This window comes from Canis lupus, chromosome 12 (assembly GCF_048164855.1).
Source record: "Canis lupus baileyi chromosome 12, mCanLup2.hap1, whole genome shotgun sequence".
Taxonomy (NCBI): Eukaryota; Metazoa; Chordata; class Mammalia; order Carnivora; family Canidae; genus Canis; species Canis lupus.
This window is the reverse complement of record NC_132849.1, coordinates 9,714,070-9,736,030: the sequence shown is the minus strand read 5'-3', so window position 1 is coordinate 9,736,030 and position 21,961 is coordinate 9,714,070. Positions and strand designations below refer to the sequence as shown.

The window sequence follows — 21,961 nt, the reverse complement described above, 5'->3', positions numbered from 1 at the left end:
CATTATCAAATGAATTCTCCTTCAGCTGCTCTTGATCATCAGATGTCCGATTGCTTACCCTCGTGAGTTTTCACCAGTGGTTTGTGCTACTTCCCAAGAGGAAATATTCCCTTGAGCAATAAAATACAGAGGATGGAGTAAACTTTTCTCCTTCTAGGCCATACATCTATGACTTTGAGTCTAGTGTTTATAGCAAATATATCAGCTCTTTCAAGTCAGTAACAGGCTGCTTCCCTTGAAAGGAGTCATCTTGGAGAACTGTGTACTTAACTCCAGTAATGGTGCTATTGCTCAGAACATTTTGAGATATTTTTTGGACAAAATAAGAGATTGTGGGCCATTCATTTGAATCTTCTCAATAGTGGCAAACTTTCATCCATTGAAAGTAGATACTATTTTTGGAAAAAATGGAATCCGGAATTTAGAGTGGGTCATGCCATTTGGGGGTCAGAACAGAACAGCATTTAAGATTTAAATAGTAATTACATCTTGCATTTGTAGAGGATTCTCTTTCTGCAAAGTATTTTTACATCCATGTGTCACTTACTGCTATTTTTATAGTGTTTTTATAAACTAGATAGTCTTTGTCATTACAGCAACACTAAAGGACCATTGTAAGCTTCTTACTAATCTCAAATGGCAAAATGAACACTTGAGATCTAGTTTTCTGACCCATATTCCATGTACTTTAATACTACAATGTAATGGGAGTAATTTTCTTGATATTGGAAAACACTTTCAAACATATTTTAATTTTAAAATATATTTGAATATATATATTTACATTTATATATAATACATATTTATATTATATATGTAATATATGTTATATTTATATATAATATATAGATTTATATATTATTATATATATTTGAATATATATAAAGTATATTTTAAAATATATATTTCCTGTCGCCCTGGAGCAGGGGACATTGAAGGAATAAACTTACACCCTTCTGAGTTGTTACTTTGAATAAACTTAACTTGATGATCCAATCTGTGTATATTTGTCAAACCATTTTATTACTTAATAGCAAATTTATTTGGTGCTTTCTTAGGTGGAGTAAAAAACCATACAATGGGGATCCCTGGGTGGCGCAGCAGTTTGGCGCCTGCCTTTGGCCCAGGGCGCGATCCTGGAGACCCGGGATCGAATCCCACGTCGGGCTCCTGGTGCATGGAGCCTGCTTCTCCCTCTGCCTATGTCTCTGCCTCTCTCTGTCTCTCTCTCTCTGTGACTATCATAAATAAATAAAAATTAAAAAAATAAAAATTTCATTTAAAAAAAACAAAACAAAACAAAAACCATACAATGTTTGGAGTCTTCCTGGTGGTAAACAAAAGTATAACTAGAAGTAGTAACCATTTGCCCCTGCTAGGAATTTTCAAATAAAGTCTGTGGCAGCAGCCCCAAAAGAGCAATGAAAGGGATTAAGGAGGAACCACATTTTTCTTAATTCTTCTCCCATGCCATTAAATAAAAATGGTCCTTTGTACAATTTTGATATATAACTTACCAGAGTTTCTGTAGTAAAATATTTTTTAATTGCAATATCATTGGATTTTCAGCGTGGCTTTGTGACAGGTGGTGCAGATAAATCTGTCAAGTTCTGGGATTTTGAATTGGTAAAAGATGAAAATAGTACCCAGAAGAGGTGAGTAGATGTTTTTTAATTTGTGTCCTTTTTTTGGAATGAGAATGGGGAACCCCTGAATGGGCTTTTGACATGTGTATTTCCCTTATGTTCCAGGGAGTTCTTGGAATTTTTGTCTGTCTTTGTAGAGTGCTCATTTTTTTTTCTTGATGTTTTCTGTTGTACTAGACTTTCTGTGAAGCAAACCCGAACCTTACAACTAGATGAAGACGTTCTCTGTGTCCGTTACTCTCCCAACCAAAAACTGTTAGCTGTATCTTTGCTGGACTGTACTGTGAAAATTTTCTATGTTGACACTTTAAAGGTACAGTGATTATGCCTGGAAGTAGTTTTGTCTGTCTGAGTGACCATAGGTTGAGGCTGTAAAGTGGCCTTGACTGCCCAGCAGTGTTATGTTTCTGAAGTTTATGTGAATCAAAACATTGTAGGTGCATTAGGAAAGCTAGAATTCTTTTAAAGAACCCTTTGGTTCATAAATTTTGTTTAAAGCAAGTTAGATTTCATAAGTTCAGAAAATCTGTAGACACAAAATCCCGTTGCAGCCAATAGTTTAAGAGCATTGCTACATCACCTAGGCAGTGATTCCACTCTTGGCTGTACATCAGGATCATTTGGGTTGCTTTTAAAAATATAGATTACTGGGCCCTATGCCCAGAGTCGGAAGGACTGGAGCAGGCCTGGGAATGTTGTTGGGAAGCAATTGCCCAGTATTTTCAGCTAAAAGATGCAGAGAACGTCCCTGTGCCCTGTTCTGACTGAAGTAGTAGGCTTCTGGGGCATCCCCGGCTCCTCCATAGTGCAGTGTTGTTGGCAAGTGTGCGCAGGGTCTGTGTGCTAGACACAGGTATAAGCCGCCTACAGTGGTTTGTCTTCTCTGAAAATATAAATATAAAGCAATCCAGAACAGCATTTAGGATTGTAAAGTTATATTTTAGATCCACATGTAACAAACAATGCCTGTATCTTATAGACAGACATCATTTATTTATATATATATATTTTTTTATATTTAGTTTTTTCTCTCACTCTATGGACACAAACTGCCTGTTATATGCATGGACATCTCTTATGTAAGTAAAATTTAAAGTGTCTGAGTAACAAGTTGTCTTTTCTAGAGTACTTTCTTGGTTCTTGGCTTGCTATCTTCATTTTGAATATTTTTTCATCCCGTTGCATATCTGACTTTACCCAAAAAGCCATAAAACAATGTATATTGTAATTGTATCATAATATATGGTACAATTAATTATAATTATAATGTATATAAAACATATATATTAATTACTTTAAGACTTTCCGAATATTGTAATTGTACTATATGTATAGTACAATTAATTATAATTATAATATGTATATAATATATACATATTAATTACATTAGGGTTTTCAGAATATGTTCACAAATATCTGAATTAATCCTTAGAACTAACTCCCTATTGTGGATTCCTCAGTATCTTGTTGTCTAAAATATATAATTGGAGGGTGGGGGGAGCCTGGGTTACTCCTTTGGTTAAGCATCTGCCTTCGGCTCAAATCATGATCCTGGGACCTGGGATCAAGCCCCAAGTTGGGCTCCCTGCTCAGTGGGGAGTCTGTCTCTCTGCCTCTCCCCTGCTCATGCGCACACACTCTTTCTCTTGCTCTCTCAAATAAATTAGTAAAATCTTTAAAAAATAAAATGCTATAATTGGTAGAGCACCTGAATATACAAAAGATTTTTAAAAGTCTAGAAGGTAATGCTGGTGAGTAAGATAGAACTTGGCTTCATATTTGGACATTTACAATATTTTGTACTATAGCCATAGCAAAATCATATTTTTGCAACGTCTAGTTATGGATAAAAGTGGGAATAACGTATTTAAAGACAGTGCCTAGTCTATATGAAAGGATTCCATGCTCTCGCCGTCTATGATTAGTACATGAACAGCACAAGATATTTCTGATGTTCTTATTATGCTGACAACTATTTGAGTGAGGCATTGACATAGGATAAGAGAAATAGAGAATATAGGATAAAAGGCTGGGTTGCAAACATTTTAGTAGGTTCTTTCCCAGACTCTTCTTTCTTCCTCCTCCCCTCTTCCCCTAAATCCTATGACAGATTCGAGATTCTTCTTCCTATTTAAGGAAGTATATAAACAATTACAATATTGTAATTCAGAACATATTCCGACATCAAGGCACACCACTACCCTGTAGCAGTATGAAAACTTTGGAACCAGCAGAGTTCTTGCTTTTACTCAACAAGCTTTTTAAGGAAATCTTAGGTAAAAGCAGAGAAATAGGTGCTCTTGATAGAGGTGAAATTGCATGGTATTGATTTTAATGTTTCTGAGAGAAATGGGCTAAATGTTCTGATTTATCTTGTTTTATCTAACTGTAGAGTTTCTGATAATCAAGTAAAGTCACAGTTCACCTCTTCCTCTGTAGGATGGGACACTAATAGCAACGGGCTCTGCCGACAGGAATGTGAAAATCTGGGGCTTGGACTTTGGAGACTGCCATAAGTCTCTCTTTGCACATGATGACAGGTAGGTGCAGACCTTTGAGTCACCTGTACGTATTATTTCCTTCAAGCATCTATGTCTATATTTAGGCAGTCATAAATGTAAAACTTAATTAGGCATCCTAGAACTAGCTCTTCACAAATGTGTGTGACGCTCTTCACTAGCATGACATTTGATGACATGACATGACATTTGATCACTTTTCTCACTTTTCAGTGTGATGTACCTGCAGTTTGTACCCAAGTCCCACCTCTTCTTCACCACTGGCAAGGACCACAAGATTAAGCAGTGGGATGCGGACAAATTTGAACACATACAGACTCTGGAGGTAACCACTTTCCTGCTTTGGTTGCTCAGTACTTGAGAACCACTTTTAAGACTGAATGTTGATCTCCCACTCAATGTAGAGCAGGTATCGGTCAAGGAATAAGGTGTTCCTTCTCAGGGTTTTTTGTTTTTGTGTCTTCTCTCTCTCCAGGGGCACCACCAGGAGATCTGGTGCTTGGCTGTAAGCCCTAGTGGAGACTATGTTGTGTCATCGTCCCATGACAAATCTCTGAGACTTTGGGAAAGAACAAGGGAGCCTCTTATTCTTGAGGAAGAAAGGGAGATGGTAAGGCTTGGTTATAGAACATGCTGTTGGGGAAATGCCTGGGTGGCTCAGTGGTTGAGTGTCTGCCTTTGGCTCATGTTGTGATCCCAAGGTCCTGGGATCGAGTCCTACATTGGGCTCCCTGCAGGGAGCCTGCTTCTCTCTCTGCCTGTGTCTCTGCCTCTCTCTGTGTTTCTCATGAATACACAAAATTAAAAACAAACAAACAAAAAAACATGCTGGTGGGTATCTGAACCTGCTGTCCTAGCCTAAGCATTCTATCTAATGTGGCCACCCTTCAGTCAGGCCTGACTCCAGGAGAGGTTTCCAACACGCTGTCACTGTTTCGGCAACCACGCAGAGACATAGATACCAAGAGGGGACTGCATTTTGAAAGAAGCAGCTCGTCCCTGTCTCATTTCACTTCATATAGAGACCATGATTTTTCTTCCAAATTAATTTTATCTGTCTCTTGACAGCAAAGGGAAGCAGAATATGAGGAGAGTGTGGCCAAAGAAGACCAACCAGTAGTAAGTAAATCTTTTGGGACCCCAAGATCGAGCCCTATAATTATCTTATTGGAATTTACTTTAATTTCAAGAATTTCTAATGGAATTAGAATTGGGGCCAGATGCTAAAGTTGTTTCCCATCAGTTGATGTGGGAAACAATCTGTGTAGTCCTATTTGATTTAACTGTATATCCTGATTTTGTGGGACAAATGACTGACCAAATTTGTCATTCTGGCATTTTTTGTTCTGTTTTGTTGTAAGGAGGCTTCAGAGAATCTTAGAACAAAAATAAAATTAAAAAATTTTAGAAATTGGGCATTCACTTTATACTTTTAGAGAGTAGGATATTCTTATAATGAATATAAAATACTTAATAGTGTCTGGCACCTGAATACTTTATTAATGGATAGTTGGTAACACCATGTAACCTTTATCATAACACAGTGATGCCTGTTCTTTTCTGGATGTAGGATTACTTTATTGGTTTTTTATTGCCTGTCAACAGTATTGTCAAGGATCTCTGTTTCTGGCAGGTTCCAGGAGAGACTCAAGGTGACAATTACTTTACTGGAAAGAAAACTATTGAAACGGTCAAAGCAGTAAGTTAATATACATTCTGTATCTATATCTATAGATACATACATTTTTAAGGAGGATCCCAACTTCTTACCAACCAGGTAGCCCTTTTGTGGCAAAAAGTTGTTGAAATTCATAGATGGAGCTCAGAACCTCTGGTCCTCCCTTGCAACCAAAGACAGCAGTCCTGCCGAATCGGTACATGGTTTCTAGAAAGGAAAGCTTGATCTCCTGGAAGCAGCACCCCTCAGGGGTCCCAGGAGCAGCCCTCCTCCACATGGAGGCATCCATATGGCCTCCCCTAAACCCAAGATGCTTAGTCTCCTCTCTGTACATTAAACAGAAAACAAACACCAGAGACGTCATTACCTACTGTTTGACACTCTTGGCATACGTTTATTAAACCAGTTCAAGCTAGGTAGTGCTTTTCCAGTCAGGCCTTCCAATTGCAGGGTTCCAGGATGCTGGGGCATGTGGCAATGACTTCTCTCCTTTGTTGCCATCATTGTAGGCTGAGAGGATCATGGAGGCTGTTGAGCTATACCGAGAGGAGACTGCGAAAAGGAAGGAACACAAAGCTATTTGTAAAGCTGCAGGGAAAGAGGTGAGATAGCCCATGGAGCTACACTCTGAGAAACATGTATCCATAGAACTTCTGAGAACACTGTCACTGTGGGAGTTACTGACTCAGATCAGGAAATGACATAAATGTAATAGAGTTTTTTCTAATTCCAAGTATTAGAAGGAGTTGAGGGATTGGAAAGAGGGGAGTTGGGTCTGGATAAAAAGTGAGGGAGAAGAAACCTCAGGATGAAGTGCTCACCAGATGCAGCAGAAACTCCTGGTGTGGTTTCAGATGTACTACAACCATTACAGGCTTCTAGATGAAATATATTGCCCAAACTCATTCATAAGCACAATGGAAACTAAAAGTCCTAATGACTCTTTTATACTCTTTCCATTTGTAGGGTCTCCCTTTTAAAAACCGTACTGTCATTGCCCTGCCTGTGACAAGCACTGTCAGAGCCTTGTTTTTTAATGACTTGATCTAATGATTTCTTGACAGGTTCCTCTTCCCATTAATCCCATCCTGATGGCTTATGGCAATATCTCTGTGAGTAGTGTCTAACGGTTCCCCCTTGGTTACTCAGAGGTACTTTTCAGGGACAAGAGAGTCACAGCAGGAAGTGCAGAGGCATGATCTCAGGCTGAATGTATTGGGAAGTACTTTGCCATTAACACCTCTCCTGTCCTCTAGGGTACTGAGCATTTCAGAAGTTTTAGTGTAACTTCTAAGTCCTTCTTTCTGGTCTATCTGGACTGGCATTCTCTTATTTTCTAGTGCCTATTTTTGTTCAGTATCCAGAACCCTCTGAAAATTCTGTTCATCTAAGTGAATTTTCAAATTGAGGTTCTTAGAGGAAAAGTTGATGTAAATCAGACAGAGGAGGAGAGAGAGAGAAATGGGACAGTGTATGCTTACATAGCAATCTCTAGACTTAGTACTTTACTTGCCTGTATCATTCATCAGGGTCATCATGTGAGTCAATGTAGCCTCATTTTACAGATGGGAAATTGGCCTGACTTACAGACAGAAGGTAACAGAGTTGGGAAGTGAACCCACATGTGACAATCTAAGCCTGTGCATGGATTGCCATCTTAGAATGCTGTTTCTCCTGTGAGTGGGATCCTTGGTTTTTAGTTGGGAATTAGGGAGCTTCAGTAGAAATCAACCTAGAGTACCACTAAAGTTCTCATGCTTCCTTTATATAGCCTTCAGCTTATGTGTTGGAGATTTTTAAAGGAATCAAGTCAAGGTGAGTCCCAAAGTACAATGACTATAATTTGTCCACTAATATCACTTATTGAATGGCTGTCTGACCATGAGATAAGCAGAAGTTATAATTGATGTTTATTTTCCTTATAGGTTTAACCATTCAATATTTTCGTGGAAAACAGTATATTATGATGTCCTTTTAGAAGCAGAACTAGCAGGCTCCTCCTAATGTGTGAAGGGAGGTACTTTTAGAGACAAGTGAAGGGTAGTCCTACTTTATATTGTAGGTAATGAAATCCTGTATCATCAATCACAAGTACCAACTGGTAACCTTTTTTGGTTGTGTTATTTCCTTTGCTTTATTTCTGTGTCCATACACAATTGGAATCTTCTCTATATAATTTTATATTGTGTATTTTTTTCATGGAATATTCCCTGAGCATTTGCTCAAGTTACTAATATTCTTCAAAACTACATTCATGGAATTCTATCAAAACATGGGCGCCTGGGTGGCTCAGTGGTCTAGCATCTGCCTTTGGCTCCAGTCCCAGGGTCCTGGGATCAAGTCCCACACCAGGGTCCCTGTGAAGAGCCTCCTTCTCCCTCTGCCTATGTCTCTGCATCTCTCTGTGTGTCTCTCATGAATAATTAAATAAAATATTTTAAAAAAGAAAAAATTAATTCTATCAAAACATTCCATTATATGTATAATTACTATCGGATTTGCTTTTGTTTTTTGCTATTATCAGTACTGCTTCGACGAAAACCTTTACATGGAAATCTTTGTTGTAGCAGAACAATAACTGATGAGTATGAGTTCTTAAAGGTTTTGTTGCTGAATTACTTTTCAGAAAGCTTGTAGTAATTTTGACCAGGCTTTAAAAAATTCTTTGCCAGTTTTAGAGGCAAAAGGTTGTATTGTGTCATTTTAATTTCTTTCTATTATTAATGAAGCAAAAATTTAATATTTGTTGGTCATTTGTGGGTTTTTTTCTGTGAATTTTTACTTTCCTTTTCTTGTACTCTCGTACTTTCTTACTGGTTTTTGTTTTTTGTTTTTTTAAAGAATTTTTTAAAGAATTCTAAAGATTCATGAGAGACACAGAGAGACAGAGGCAGAGACCTAGGCAGAGGGAGAAGCAGGCTCCCTGCAAGGAGCCCGATGTGGGACTCGATCCCAGATCCCGGGATTACGCCCTTAGCCAAAGGCAGATGCTCAACTGCTGAGCCACCCAGGCAACACTTTCTTACTGGTTTTTAAGAATTTTTTGTCATGTATTTTTGCAATAATGTTTCTCATTTGTGATTTACCTTTGGATTTTATTTGTGAGTTTGAGCTACTGAAAATTATTTTTTTTTTTAAAATTATTTTCATAGTAATTCTTAATATCTAAATATGTCCATTTTAATAAGAACAGGCCATCTGAGGATAATGATGAATCTTCCTGGGAGAAATGTACAACAAAATTTAAATTAATGGAAGTATTGTACATTCCTAGAAGGAAATAGTCTATGTTCTGAAGATTTAAGTTTTTTGTCTTTCTTTTTAACTAGTTTATAGGTTTGTAACTCAGTTGAAATCCTCTTGAGATTTGAAATTGGAGTTGATGAAATGATATTAGAACTTTTTCAAGAGAAGTAAAACAAAACAAACTAGAAGAGTAGCAAAAGAGAGCTGTTCTCCCAGTTTAAAAAGCTATTAAAGTCAGCAAAACTAAAATACTATAGGATTGTTGTCAGAATCAATCATTGAAATAGACTTGAAAGCCCTGAAATAGAGTCGCATATGTAAGGACTCAATGTATGGTAAAAGAAGTATCATATAAAGGTGGAATGTTCAACAAAAGACTTTGGAGAAATGAGTTATCTGGGGGGAAAAAAGTCAGATTCTCCTATCATGCCATGGACCAGAATGCATCAGATAAATGAAAATACTGAATATAAAAAACAAAACAGAAAAGAAGGAACCATTCAGGATATAGATGAACAGTTCATATTATTTAAATAAACATTTCTTGTTCATGTCATGTTTACTGTCTTCTTCAGCGAGCTAGAAGAATCTCTGCTTGTGCTGCCTTTTTCGTATGTCCCAGACCTCCTTAAGCTCCTTAATGAATTCATCCAGCTGGGCTCTGATATCGAACTTCTGTGTAGGTGCCTCTTCTTTCTGCTCAGGTAATATCCTTTCCAAAGAACACTGTCTACTTGGTTTCACCACTCCAGTGTTACTTGAACTGATGGACAGAATCAATGCTTTGGGGTTAAGAAATCTGTTGTTTCAGACTGATGGTTACAGGATTTCACTTGTGTGACAAATTATTCCTGATCCTACAGAATCAGTCTTGTGCTTAAACAATAATAGTGATGACCTACTTCTGAAGTAACAAGATAGAGCATTGCTCAGGGACACTTCCGTAAACACAGGTCTCCAGGTTGCAGTAGCTCTAGTCCTTGTCTGTTTGCTGAGAGGCCATCACTGAGTGGCCAGTTTGCCTCATTTGTTATCTTTTTAACTGTTGAAGCAAAATGATTTAGTTTAGTCCTCATAACAGCGTTGTAAGGAATAGTGCCTTTATTTTTCAGGTCTCTAGAAACAAATGGAAAAGAAAGGGCATACACGGAGGGAAAGAAGAAACAAAATATGTTTATGGGATTATTCTTAAATATGAACAATTCCTCTTAGTGTGTAATTGAAAAGAACATATTTACAAGAGTTTAAGAATATACTCTTTTATCTTGCTCTCTGCCCCTCGGTCTCCAGCTGTTATAGCAGAAAACAAAAAGAGACTGAACACTCTAAAATGCTGTTCTGAAGACAAAATACAGATTGATCAGCCAATACCCAATAGTTAAAAAACCAAAAAAACCAAACATGTATATTTAACAAATTGATATTTGATCTATTTTCATGATTCTTCATCCTCTGTTCCTTTTATTCCACCAAGATGGTAGCAAAAGAACAGTGATACATACATACATACATATATACATACATATATATATGTATATATATTCTGTTGCCAGATTTATAATTTTGGGCAAGTCCTGAGGCCTTAAATTGACACTCAACAATGTTACTAATAACTTCTTATCACTATAGCATATGTACTATTGAAATCAGGGTTACTGATTCTAACTGAAACACCATGAGTGCTTCCAGCTTATCAGGGGGTTGTATGGGGAGTGCTATACAAGTAGCTGTGGCAGGTCACAGGTGAGCTTGAGGGTACTCAGGAGCATGAGTTCATGGACATCATCTTAATACCCAAGGTCAGAGTCTTACTGATCAGTGACTATATCTTTTATTGCAGTGGCTTTACTGGAAATATTAATAAATCTTTGTTGAGTTAGTTAGTATTTCTTAAGGTGTTCATTTCTCTCTGAGCCTTCTATGAAATACCATTTTGTAAGTCTGTGGCTGCATGGAGTTGGCTGCAAAAAGAGCCAGCTTTGCACAAGTTAAATGTGTTATGATTTTTACCATAGTATTGTTAAAATTGACATCAGATAAAGTTGATTAGCAGGAAAGAAATATCTTTAGCTATTTTTTGCCAGAAGCATTTCTATACTGCCATATGATAAAATGCATCTTTTTCTGTTTTGTTTTGTTTACTGTGATATTGTCTATATGCTTTTCTTTTTTTTTATATATGCTTTTCTAGAAGGGGTAAGCAGAGCCAGAACCACTACCTCTTTTGTCACATGACTGCTTTGCTTTTCTATTAGAATTCACTTCGGGCAGATCACTAGTAACCAAATGCTTGTGCCAGTGATTGAAAAGCTAAAGGAAACAACTATTTCAAAAGTCAGCCAAGTCCGGGTAGGTATACTTGTAGGAGTACAGTAATGAGGGGGAAATCCTGGTGTGTGTGTGTGACTTAGAAGCAGCATAGTGAACTGTGCCTTGTCTTTGGTGATATTGACCAGACAAGTATATGTATTTGAGGTAAGTATTTTCATTGGAGCTGGTAGAAATAGAAGAAAACTAAACCAAACCAGAAAGACCTTAAACAGGAAGGGATGAGTAAGAGCGCCAGAAACATCGGTTCTCCTGACTCACATATGCTGCTGTGTTGAACTGAAGTAAGAGAGAGGTCATTTAATCTTTCTTTTGTCCCTCTCCAGGATGTTATTGGCTTCAACAGGGCAGGTCTTGAATATCTCAAGAGGGAATGCGAGGCAAAAAGTGAAGTTATGTTTTTTGCTGATGCAACCAGCCACTTCGAAGAAAAGAAGAGGAAGAGGAAAAAGAGGGAGAAGTTAATTTTAACATATACTTAGAACTGAAATGTGCCCCCCCCCTTTTTTTTATTTAAAAGAACTTCTAAACTAAGCAGCAGAATTGGGGCCAACTTGAAAATAAACAAGTAACAGAGCTTGGTGTGTTGCAGAAGATGTCAGGATGTATTTCCTAGCTTTGCTTGAGGAAATGCCCAATGCAGGATTCTGGGCTCCATTTTTTGGACTTAAGGCATAATAGTTTAAAATCTTTCTGTGCCCTCAAAGGCTGAGCCCTTCAGGAATTGTTCCCGTTCTAGCAGGGAACAATGAATATTTTTTACTAGTTGCTTGACTAGAGCTGAAATGAATATTTCAAAAGTTTTTCTTATTTCTGTGATAACAGGAGATTAGTTGATGTGTTACTTTTTGTATTACGTTTTATCTCCTCCAGAGACTATCAGGTGCAGAATTGATTGCCCTCTCCCATTAAATGCAGACTCATGGACTTACAGAGCTGAAAAGGACATAAAAATTATCTAAAACAGCCTATACTGGTGGTTATATCTGTATATAAAAATAGCTAATTGCTAAATTGTACTTCTCTAAAGAGCTGTTTCTAATTAAAATATAGTCAAGCTGAGATGCTTTGTTGGGCTTCTGGGTGATTAATACCATATACATACATACATATATACATACATACATACATACACGCATAGGATTTGAGGAATGGGAATATTTTAGGAGGAGAAACGGACACATTCCTTTGGGCCTGGCTTCTCTTGGTGGGACATTTTTAAGTAAGTTAACGACTACAACCTTGATGCAGTTCTGTTCAGATTTCCATGTCTTTTTTTTTTTTTAAGATTTATTTAAATTCCAACTAGTTAATGTACAGTGTAATATTAGAATCACATGTCCATTCAGCAGTTCAACACTTCCATATGACACCTGGTGCTGATCACAAGCGCACTCCTTAATCCTCATCACCTATTTAGACCACCCCACCCACCCACCTCCCCACTGTGTAACCAAAAGTTTATTCTCTACAGCTGAATCCCTTTGGTCTTTTGTTTCTTAAATTTCATATACAAGTTAAATCATATGGCGTTTGTTTTCTGACTTATTTCACTTACCATAATACTGTCTGGCTCCATCCACATCATTGCAAATGCAAGATTTCATTCTTTTTTATGGCTGAGTAATATTTCTCTCTGTGTGTACATAGTATATACATGCACATATATGTTCTATACATATATATGTATATACATATGGCGTATATATGTGTGTTGTGTGTCTATATACACATTCATTCCATTTCTTAGTGTCATCTTCAATTTCTTTCATAAATGTCCTATAGCACAGATCTTGTCTCCCTTACCTCAGGAGACATAGCCAGAAAGAAGTTGCTATGGCCAAGGTCAAAGAGGTTACTGCCTGTGTTCTCTAGGATTTTGATGGTTTCCTATCTCACATTTAGGTCTTTAGTCCATTTTGAATTGATTTTTATGTTTGGTATAAGAAAGTGGTCCCGTTTCTTTCTTTTGCATGTTTCTGTCCAGTTTTCCCATCACCATTTGTTAAAGAAACTTTTTTCCTATCAGATACTCTTTCTTGCTTTCTCACAGATTAATTGACCATATAGTTGTGGGTTCATTTCTGGGTTTTCTGTTCCGTTCCATTGATCTGTTTATTTTTTGTGTCAGTAACATACTGTTTTGATGACTATAGATTTGTATATAATTTGAAGTCTGGAACTGTGATACCTCCAGCTTTGCTTTTCTTTTTCAAGATTGCTTTAGCTATTTGGAGTCTTTTGTAGTTTCACACAAATTTTAAGATTGTTTGTTCTAGCTGTGTGAAAAATGCTGGTGGTATTTTGACAGGGATTGCATATAATGTGTAGATTGCTTTGGATGGTATAGACACTTTAATAATATTTGTTCTTCCATTGTATCTTACGTTTTTGATGTAATTGTAAATGAGATGGATTCCTTGATTTCTCTTCCTGCTGCTTCATTATTGGTGTATAGAAATGTAACAGATTTCTGTATGTTGTTTTGTATACTGCAACTCTACTGTATTTGCTTATCAGGTCTAGCAGGTTTTTAGTAGAGTCTTTCAGGTTTTCTAATCAAGTATCCTGTCATCTGCAAATTTGCCAATTTGGATGCATTTTCTTTCTTTTTGTTGTCTGATGGCTGTGGCTAGGACTTCAGTACTATGTTGAATAACAGTGGTGGGAATGGACATTCCATGTCTTTTTCCTGATTATAGAAGAAAAGCCCTCAGTTTTTCCTATTGGGGATGATATTAACTGTGGGTTTTTCATATATGGTCTTTATTATGTTGAAATATGTTCCCTCTAAACTTACTTTGTTAAGGGCTTTTATCATGAATTGATGTTGTACTTTGTCAAGTGCCTTTTTTGCATCTATTGAAAGGCTCATATGGTTCTTATCCTTTCTTTTATTAATGTGGTGTATCATGTTGATTGATTTGTGAATATTGAAGCACCCTTGCAGCCCAGGAATAAATCCACTTGACCATGGTAAATGATCCTTTTAATGTACTGTTGGATTTGGTTTGCTAGTATTTTATTGAGAATTTTTGCATCCGTGTTCATCAGGGATATTCGCCTATATAGTTCTCTTTTTTAGTGGATTTTTTTTACCTGGTTTTGGTATCAGGGTAATGCTGACTTCATAGAATGAATTTGGAAATTTTCCTTCCTCTTCCATTTTTTGGAACAGCTTGAGAAGAATAGGTATTAATTCTTTAAATGTTTGGTAGAAGTCCCCTGTGAAGCCATCTAGCCCCGGACTTTTGTTTTTGGGTTATCAATCTGTTTACATTTTCTATTCTTGTTTCAGTTTCGGTAGTTTATATTTTTCTAGAAATTTATCCATTTCTTCCAGGTTGTCCAACTTGTTGGCATATAATTTTTCATAATATTGTCTTAAAATTGTTTCTCATAATATTTTCTAATTATTTTCATAATATTCTAATTGTTATTTCTGCTCTCATTTGTGATTTTATTTGAGTCCTTTCTTTTTTGTTCTTGACATGTCTAGTTAGAGGTTTATCAATTTTTTTTTTTTTTTTTACTTTTTTCAAAGAACCAGCTCCTAGTTTGATTTGTTGTATTGCTTTTTTAGTTTCTGTATCACTTATTTCTGATCTAATTTTTATTACTTTCCTTCTTTAGGCTTCATTTGTTGTTCTTTTTCCAGCTCCTTAGGTGTAAGGTTAGGTTGTTTATTTGAGATTTTTCTTGCTTCTTGAGGTGGCCTGCACTGCTTTGTACTTCCCTCCTAGGACCACTTTGGCTACATCCCAAAGGTTTTGGACCATTTGTTTTCATTTTCACTTGTTTCCATGTATCTTTTATTTCTTCTTTGGCTTCTTTGTTAATGCATTCATTGTTTGTTTAGTAGCATGTTGTTTAACTGCCATGTATTTGTGGTCTTTCCAGATTTTTTCTTGTGGTTGACTTGTAGTTTCATAGCATTGTGGTCAGAAAAGGTACATGTTATGACCTCAATCTTTTTGTATTTGTTGAGGCCTATTTTATGTGATCTATTCTGGGGAATGTTCCATGTGATCTTGAAAAGAATGTGTATTATGCTATTTTAGGATGGAATGTTCTGAATATATCTGTTAAGTCCATCTGCTGCAGTGCATCATTCAAAGCCATTGTTTCCATGTTGGTTTTTCTGTTTAGATGATCTGTCCACTGATAAGTGGGTATTAAATTCTCTACTATTCTGTGTTATTATCCATAGGTTTTTTTTTTTTTAATCTTTTGTTATTAATCATGTTATATATTTGAGTTCTCCCAACTTGGGGGCATAAATATTTATAATTGTTATGTCTTCTTGTTGCATTGTCCCCTTTATGATTATATAGTGCCCTTGTCTGTTTTTATAGTCTTTCATCTAGTTCGTCCAATAGATAGATGCATTGCTACTTGGGCTTTCTTTTGATACCCATTCACGTGATAAATATTACTCCATCCCCTCCCTTTCACCCTGCAGGTCTCTTTAGGTCTCAAATGAGTTTCTTATAGGCAGCATATAAAGGAGTCTTTTTTCCTTTTTTTTTTTTTAAATATGTTTTGACTCCGCATCTTTTGATTGATGTGTTTATTATTAGTCCATTTACATTCAAAGTAATTATTGATAGGTATGTATTTATTGCCATTTTATTACTTATTTTCTCATTTCTGGAGATCTTTTCTGATCCCTTTTTTGTCTTTGTCACTTTTAGTCTCTCCTTTGCACTCAGAGTCCCCTTTAATATTTCTTGCAGTGCTGGTTTAATGGTCACAAATTCCTTTCATTTTTATCAGGGAAGCTCTTTCTCCTATTATAAGCAATAGCTTTGCTGAATGGAATATTTTTAGCTGCAGATTTTTCCCATTCAGCACTTTGGATAAATAGTGCCACTCCCTCTTACTTGCCAAATTTCTGTTGAGAAATCTCCAGCTAGCTTTATGGGTTTTCCCTTGTAAGTTAGGGACTTCTTTTGTCTTGTTTTTGTTTTTTTGTTTGTTTTTTGTTGTTGTTTTTTAGATTTTCTTCTTTATCACTATATATTTGCAAATTTAATTACATGTCTGGGTGTTGGCCTGCTTTTGTTGATTTCGATGGGAATTCTCTGTGCCTCCTGGATCTGGATGTCTGTTTCCTTTCCCAGATTAGAGAAGTGTTCCGCCATTATTTCTGGAAATAAATTTTCTGCCTCCTTTTCTCTCTTGTCCTCTTCTGGGATACCTATGATATGAATGTCAGTACGTTTGATGGAGTCACTGAGTTACCTAAGTCTATGCTCATGTTCCATAATTCTAGTTCAGCTTCATTATTTTGTCTTCTTATCCACTAATTCATTCCTCTGCTTCTTCCAGCCTGTTCTTCATTGCATTAAGCCTGTTCCCAATCTCATTTAGTGTATTCTTTGTTTCTCATTGATTCTTTTTTAACTTTTATCTCTGTGGCAAAGATCTCACTGATGTCATCTTTTCTCAAGCCCAGTGAATATCCTTATGTTTGTTGCTTTAAATTCTCCATCAGTTATGTTACTTATATCTATATTATGTTGATCTCTGGCTGTAGCCTTATCTTGTTCTTTCATTTGGGATAAATTACTCTTGTCTTGGCATTTCATCTAAGTCTCTGCCCTTTTCTCTATGTTAGAAAAGCCAGTATGTTTCCTGTCCCTGAAACTAATGGCCTTTATGAAGAAGAGGTTGTGTAGTGCCTGGGGCCTGGCGCTTCAGGGAGTGTCTCCAGTGTGTGCTACCTGCACTCTGCTGTTGTGTTTTGGCTGCTCTGTCTTTCAGGCCAATTGGCTGCCCAGGCTCTCCTTGCCTACGTGGGCAGTGTTTAGTCCCTGGCCTGAATGTGGTGAGTTTTAACTCAGTGTGCTCTGGTCTGCTTGTGAAATGAGTCCTGATATCACTTCCACCAGAACTGAGGCCCTGCAGAAATCTCTGGTAGGGAGATAATGGTGTGGACAGGGATTTGTGCTGGTCTTCTGGAGTAGTGGCTCACCATGCTGGAACTGAAGCAAGCTTGACTGAGAAGGGCAGTCCTGCCAGAGCACAGGGATGTAGAGTTTGGTGTAAGCAAGTTAGGCAGCCAGTGTCAGTGCTGAGCTGCTTCCCTCAGATGGTTTTGTGTTTATGCTGAGGGATTGGGGTGGGAAATGGTGCTAGCCAGTCCCTTTGTTCCAAGAGATGTCCTGTGAATGTGTCCTCTCAGGGACCCTCTCTGAGAGGAATAAATATTCCCCCCACCCACTCTTTGTCCCAGGCATTTTTCAGATGGCTGTTTCCATGCTGTCTGCGTTCGGGTTGTTTGCCTGCCATCTCTTCCAGAGTAGCACAGTGCCCTCTAGGCTCTATCCCAGCCAAACCCACTGACTTAAAACTCCAGGCTTTAAGCCCCACTGGTTGGAAGAACTCACGAAAGTAAACACTTCTTTTTTTCCAAGCCAATGGCTTTCAGAAAATAATTATCCTGGTGTGTTCTCTGGCTGTCCCTCTCCATGACAATGGCTCCCTCCTCTCCACAGCAACCATGATCCATTTCTCCCCTAAAACACATCTCTACACTTCCTGCCTTCTTTGATGCTGCCTCTTCTCTCCTTTTAGTTGTGGAGTTTGTCAGTCTTAAGGTCAACTTCTGGGTATTTAGGATGATCTTATCATTATCTAGTTGCATTTGTTGGACAAGATGAGCCTAGGGTCCTCCTACTCCACTGTCTCTCTGTCTCTGTCTTCTTGAGTCAGTTTCAGGATTTGGTGTCCTGTGAACTTGTCCATTTCATTTAAGGTGCTGTGTTGTGGTGCCACCATTTCCTTGCCAGTCTCAGAGCTGCGGTTCTTGTGGTATGATTATCTGAGGGTCTCTAGCCACAAGTCTAGTACTGTTCCTGGGCAGTCACTGAAGTGTAAGGTCAGGAATGTGGTGGTGGTACTCGTTAGGCAGAATATGAGTAAAGATTATTTTGGCATAGAGTTCCTGAGGCTTAACTATGAAAAGGTAAGATAAAAGATAGTATGGTGGATTCTAGGTGCTTCTAGTCCGAAGAAGCAGCCTTTAGGTGTCCGTTCCTGCCACTAGGGAGAGGAGTTAGTTACTTATTAAAAGTAAATCCTAATTCCTGAGCGAACAAAGGCCGTGTTTGTGGCTCTTGGACATTTATCTGAAAATAGGAAACCACAGCATTTCCTATGAATGTTTTTGATGGTTTCCAAACCAAAACAAGGTCAGGAGGGTACTCGAATTTAATCCATAGCTTTGCCATCAGTTAAGATTAACAGTAGCGGGGGATTTAAAGCTGTTTCTGTCTGGAAGGTGTTACACAAATCAAAGAGAAGGAAAGCTTATGACATAAAATGATGTGCACAGGAAGTAACTGAGCTCTAACTTTTGGTCAAAATACTTGAAACCCCTTAACTCTAAAGGTTTGAGGTTAACTAGTGAGTTAAAAAGCAAATTTTAGGGGTGTCTGGGTGGCTCAGTTTGTTAAGCATCCAACTTTTGGTCTCAGCTCAGGTCATGATCTCATGGTCGTGGGATCAAACCCCTCATTGGGCTCTGCACTCAGTGCAGAGTTTGTTTCAGATTCTTTCTCCCTCTCCCTCTGCCCTTCCCTGCTTGTGTGTTCTCTCTCTCTCTTGAAATAAATAAAATCCTTTAAAAAAAGAAAAAGTAAATTTTAAGCCAAACCACTTTAGTCATTAAATCAACATTTACTGGCTTAGTCAGCCATTGGCTAGATATAATCCTTAGTACATGAACCAGGTAATGAGTAATATCTTTCGTAGATCATTCAATGTTACCTGTAGAAGCTGGTGATACCATAAAGAAAAGCCCTGTGAATGGTTTATTAGGAATATAACATCAAAGTTTGTATATATTTATATATGTCTCTATGTAAAGAAGATATGCTTAACCATTTTGAGATTCCCCAGCTGGAAGTTAGCTGCTTGATGTACTTGGTATTGTTTCTTAGTTCAAGTGTCCTAATTCATAGCTCTCCCAAAGAAATCTCTAAGTCTGGCAGATGACCTGGGGCAGTGACCAAGGAGGCAGTGGTATCTGTCACTGGGCACAGAACTGTGTCTAGGGTTCCACTTACCTATCAGCACAATAGATGAGCCTGCTCAGTGCAGCCTTTATAGGCCAGCCACAAACTCAGGAAGAAGCCATCTGGCCTACATACACTATCCACAGTCTGCCCCCCTTTCCTCACAATTTAAGTCCCTAAGTGTTGAAATGAGACTGAGATTCTTAGGAGTAACACCACCTTATATTCTCAGTCCTGTCACTTTATTTTTGAGATGTTGGCTCCAAGCAGCTGTCCTGTGATTTTAGGGTGGAGCACACATGGTCCAATAGTCGCTGGCCCCAGCCCTCGTTAGGTCTAGTGCCAGTTGCCCTTGTGTAGCTCTCTCTCCCCCGTGAGTATGGTCAGGACCTAGTGACTGGCTTCTGATTAGCAGAATGCAGCAAATGTAATGGGATGTCTTTTCCAAGTTTGAGATATAAAACACTGAATTCTGCCTTGCTCCTGTTCTTGGGCTCTTCTTGTTCCGATAAACCAAGCTGCCTTGCTGTGAGACTCCCTAAGGAGAGACCCACGTGGCAAGGAACTGCATCCTACCAGTGGGCTGAAAGCACATTCATTCCTAGTTGAGCTAGAGTATCCAACTGAGCTCCTCTGGATTCTGGAACCATAGAAGCTATGAGATTTTAGGTGTCTGTAGCTATAAAATAAAATAAGTAATAAATAAAATATTAAAAAATAAAATAGGCCCAATTGATCTACCTTATAGAGTTAATGTGAAGTGCTTACTGGCTCAAAATAAACACAATATAAGGTACTATTTTTACTGTGTGAGCTACACAGTATCTAAAACTACAGAATGATTCTCGTACACAGGCGCCTGCGTGCGCGCACACACACACATAGAAGGCATGGGAAAGAAATAGACTAAAATGTTATCTGTTAGCTCTAGGCGATATAGAGAATCTTTACACTAGATGTTTGTCTTTAAAATAAAAGAATAAGTATAGTAGGCATCTTTCAATCACATTAACTGTGCTAATATGAACAGAGGCGTAAAGATTCATGAAGTTACTTATGATTGGTGCCAAAGGAATTATGCACCATTATTTGAAAGCTGCTCTGTAGTAGAGTTGTCTAGCTAGTGATGGAGACTTCACCACTCCTCAGTTTGGAGTAACTTCCAAAAGCCATGGAATAGAACTGACATAAACCATGAAATCAGTGATTCCCAAAGTATATTTTAAGACCCTTGGGAGTTGGTAAGACCCTTTCAAGGAGTTTGCAAGATCAAAAATATTCTCAAAACAATACTAAAATCTAGTAATTTGAAGAGTGACCTCCAAAAATTGATGTCTACCCAGATACCTATGAACATGACCTTCTTTAGAAATAGGGTCTTTATAAACGTAATTAGTTAAGATGAGGTGATGCGAGGTTAGAGTGGGCCCTAAGTACAGTGACTATTGCTATATAAGGATGCAATGTGAGGAAACAGGAGGTTGTGTGACCACAGAGGCAGAAATTGGGATTTGCCTGATGTAGCTATTAGCCAAGGTACCCTGAGGACTCAGGCTAGTGCCAGAAGCCAGGACAGAGGCAGGAACACATTCTCCTTGAGCCTCCAGAAGGAACCCAGCCCTCGGTCGCCTTAGCTTTCAGATCTTTGGCTTCCTGAACTGCAAGAAAATGAATATCTTGTCTTCAGCCTCCCTCCCCTAGTTTGTGGTGATCGTTATGGAAGCCTCAGGAAACTGGTAGATTTTGATATGAGGAAGTGGGGTGTTAACTGGAGCAAATACCCAAAAATGTGGAAGTGGCTTTGGAATTGGGTAATGAGTAAAGGCTGGGAGAATTGTGAGCAACGTGAGAAATTAAAAAGTCTAGGTTATCTTGAGATGACTTGGTAGAAACATGGATTTCTAAGCCACTTTGGGGATGGCTCAGAAGGAAGTGATAGGGACAGCAGAGAAAGCTGCTGTCATGTCACCTCAGAGAACTTCTACCTCATCATGAACAAAATGTTGATGGAAATAGACACATTAAACGTGCTTCTAGAGTGACCTCAAATGAACATGTCATTTGAGGACACTGGAGGAAAAGTTATAAGGTGGCAGAAAACTTGGCTGAATTGTGTTCTGCTTTGGGGTTTAAAGTAGAACTTGTAAACACTCGCACTGAATGTTTCGCTGAGGTTTCCAAGCAAAATATGGAAGATGTGGCCTGGTTTCTTGCTGCTTCTAGTAAAATGTAAGGGGAAAGAAATCATTTGAGGAAGGAACTAAAGAGCAAAAAGGAATCAAAACATGATGAGTTTGAAAATTGACGTTATATCCATACTGCAAAACAATGCAAAAGTATACTCTGGAGCAGTCACCAAGGGTGTGTGTGCTGGAGAGATTAGGTTTATGACTACAGATACAAACAGGCATCTCAGCAGAAGCCAGGAATAGAGGTGCGGTTATCCAGGAAGGATCTATGGAGAAGCCTCATGTCTAATGATGTGGATCTCTGTGACATGCATGAATACTGACAGGTTTTTGA

General features: G+C 38.0%; 2 protein-coding genes across 6 annotated transcripts in view; one reads left to right on the top strand and one right to left on the bottom strand.

Annotated features, from left to right (window-relative positions):
- WDR3 (WD repeat domain 3) overlaps positions 1–12,479 on the top strand; it is a 29,254-nt gene extending 16,775 nt beyond the window's left edge. For both annotated transcript variants that reach the window (XM_072769600.1, XM_072769599.1), the window contains exons 14-27: positions 1,570–1,655; positions 1,824–1,959; positions 2,669–2,725; positions 4,086–4,186; positions 4,379–4,490; positions 4,641–4,775; positions 5,234–5,284; positions 5,799–5,864; positions 6,353–6,445; positions 6,908–6,955; positions 7,615–7,658; positions 9,665–9,793; positions 11,345–11,438; positions 11,744–12,479. In XM_072769600.1, the coding sequence (XP_072625701.1) occupies positions 1,570–1,655; positions 1,824–1,959; positions 2,669–2,725; positions 4,086–4,186; positions 4,379–4,490; positions 4,641–4,775; positions 5,234–5,284; positions 5,799–5,864; positions 6,353–6,445; positions 6,908–6,955; positions 7,615–7,658; positions 9,665–9,793; positions 11,345–11,438; positions 11,744–11,899 (1,308 nt within the window). In that variant the 3' untranslated portion in view covers positions 11,900–12,479. The remainder of the gene's footprint in view (positions 1–1,569; positions 1,656–1,823; positions 1,960–2,668; positions 2,726–4,085; positions 4,187–4,378; positions 4,491–4,640; positions 4,776–5,233; positions 5,285–5,798; positions 5,865–6,352; positions 6,446–6,907; positions 6,956–7,614; positions 7,659–9,664; positions 9,794–11,344; positions 11,439–11,743) is intronic.
- Positions 6,212–21,961, bottom strand: part of SPAG17 (sperm associated antigen 17) — a 219,701-nt gene continuing 203,951 nt past the window's right edge. For 3 of the 4 annotated variants that reach the window (XM_072769594.1, XM_072769598.1, XM_072769597.1), the window contains one exon: positions 6,212–6,395. The gene's annotated coding sequence lies outside the window, so the exon portion shown is untranslated. Of the gene's footprint in view, positions 10,206–21,961 lie in introns of all 4 variants that reach the window. The other variant, XM_072769595.1, reaches the window with a different exon arrangement.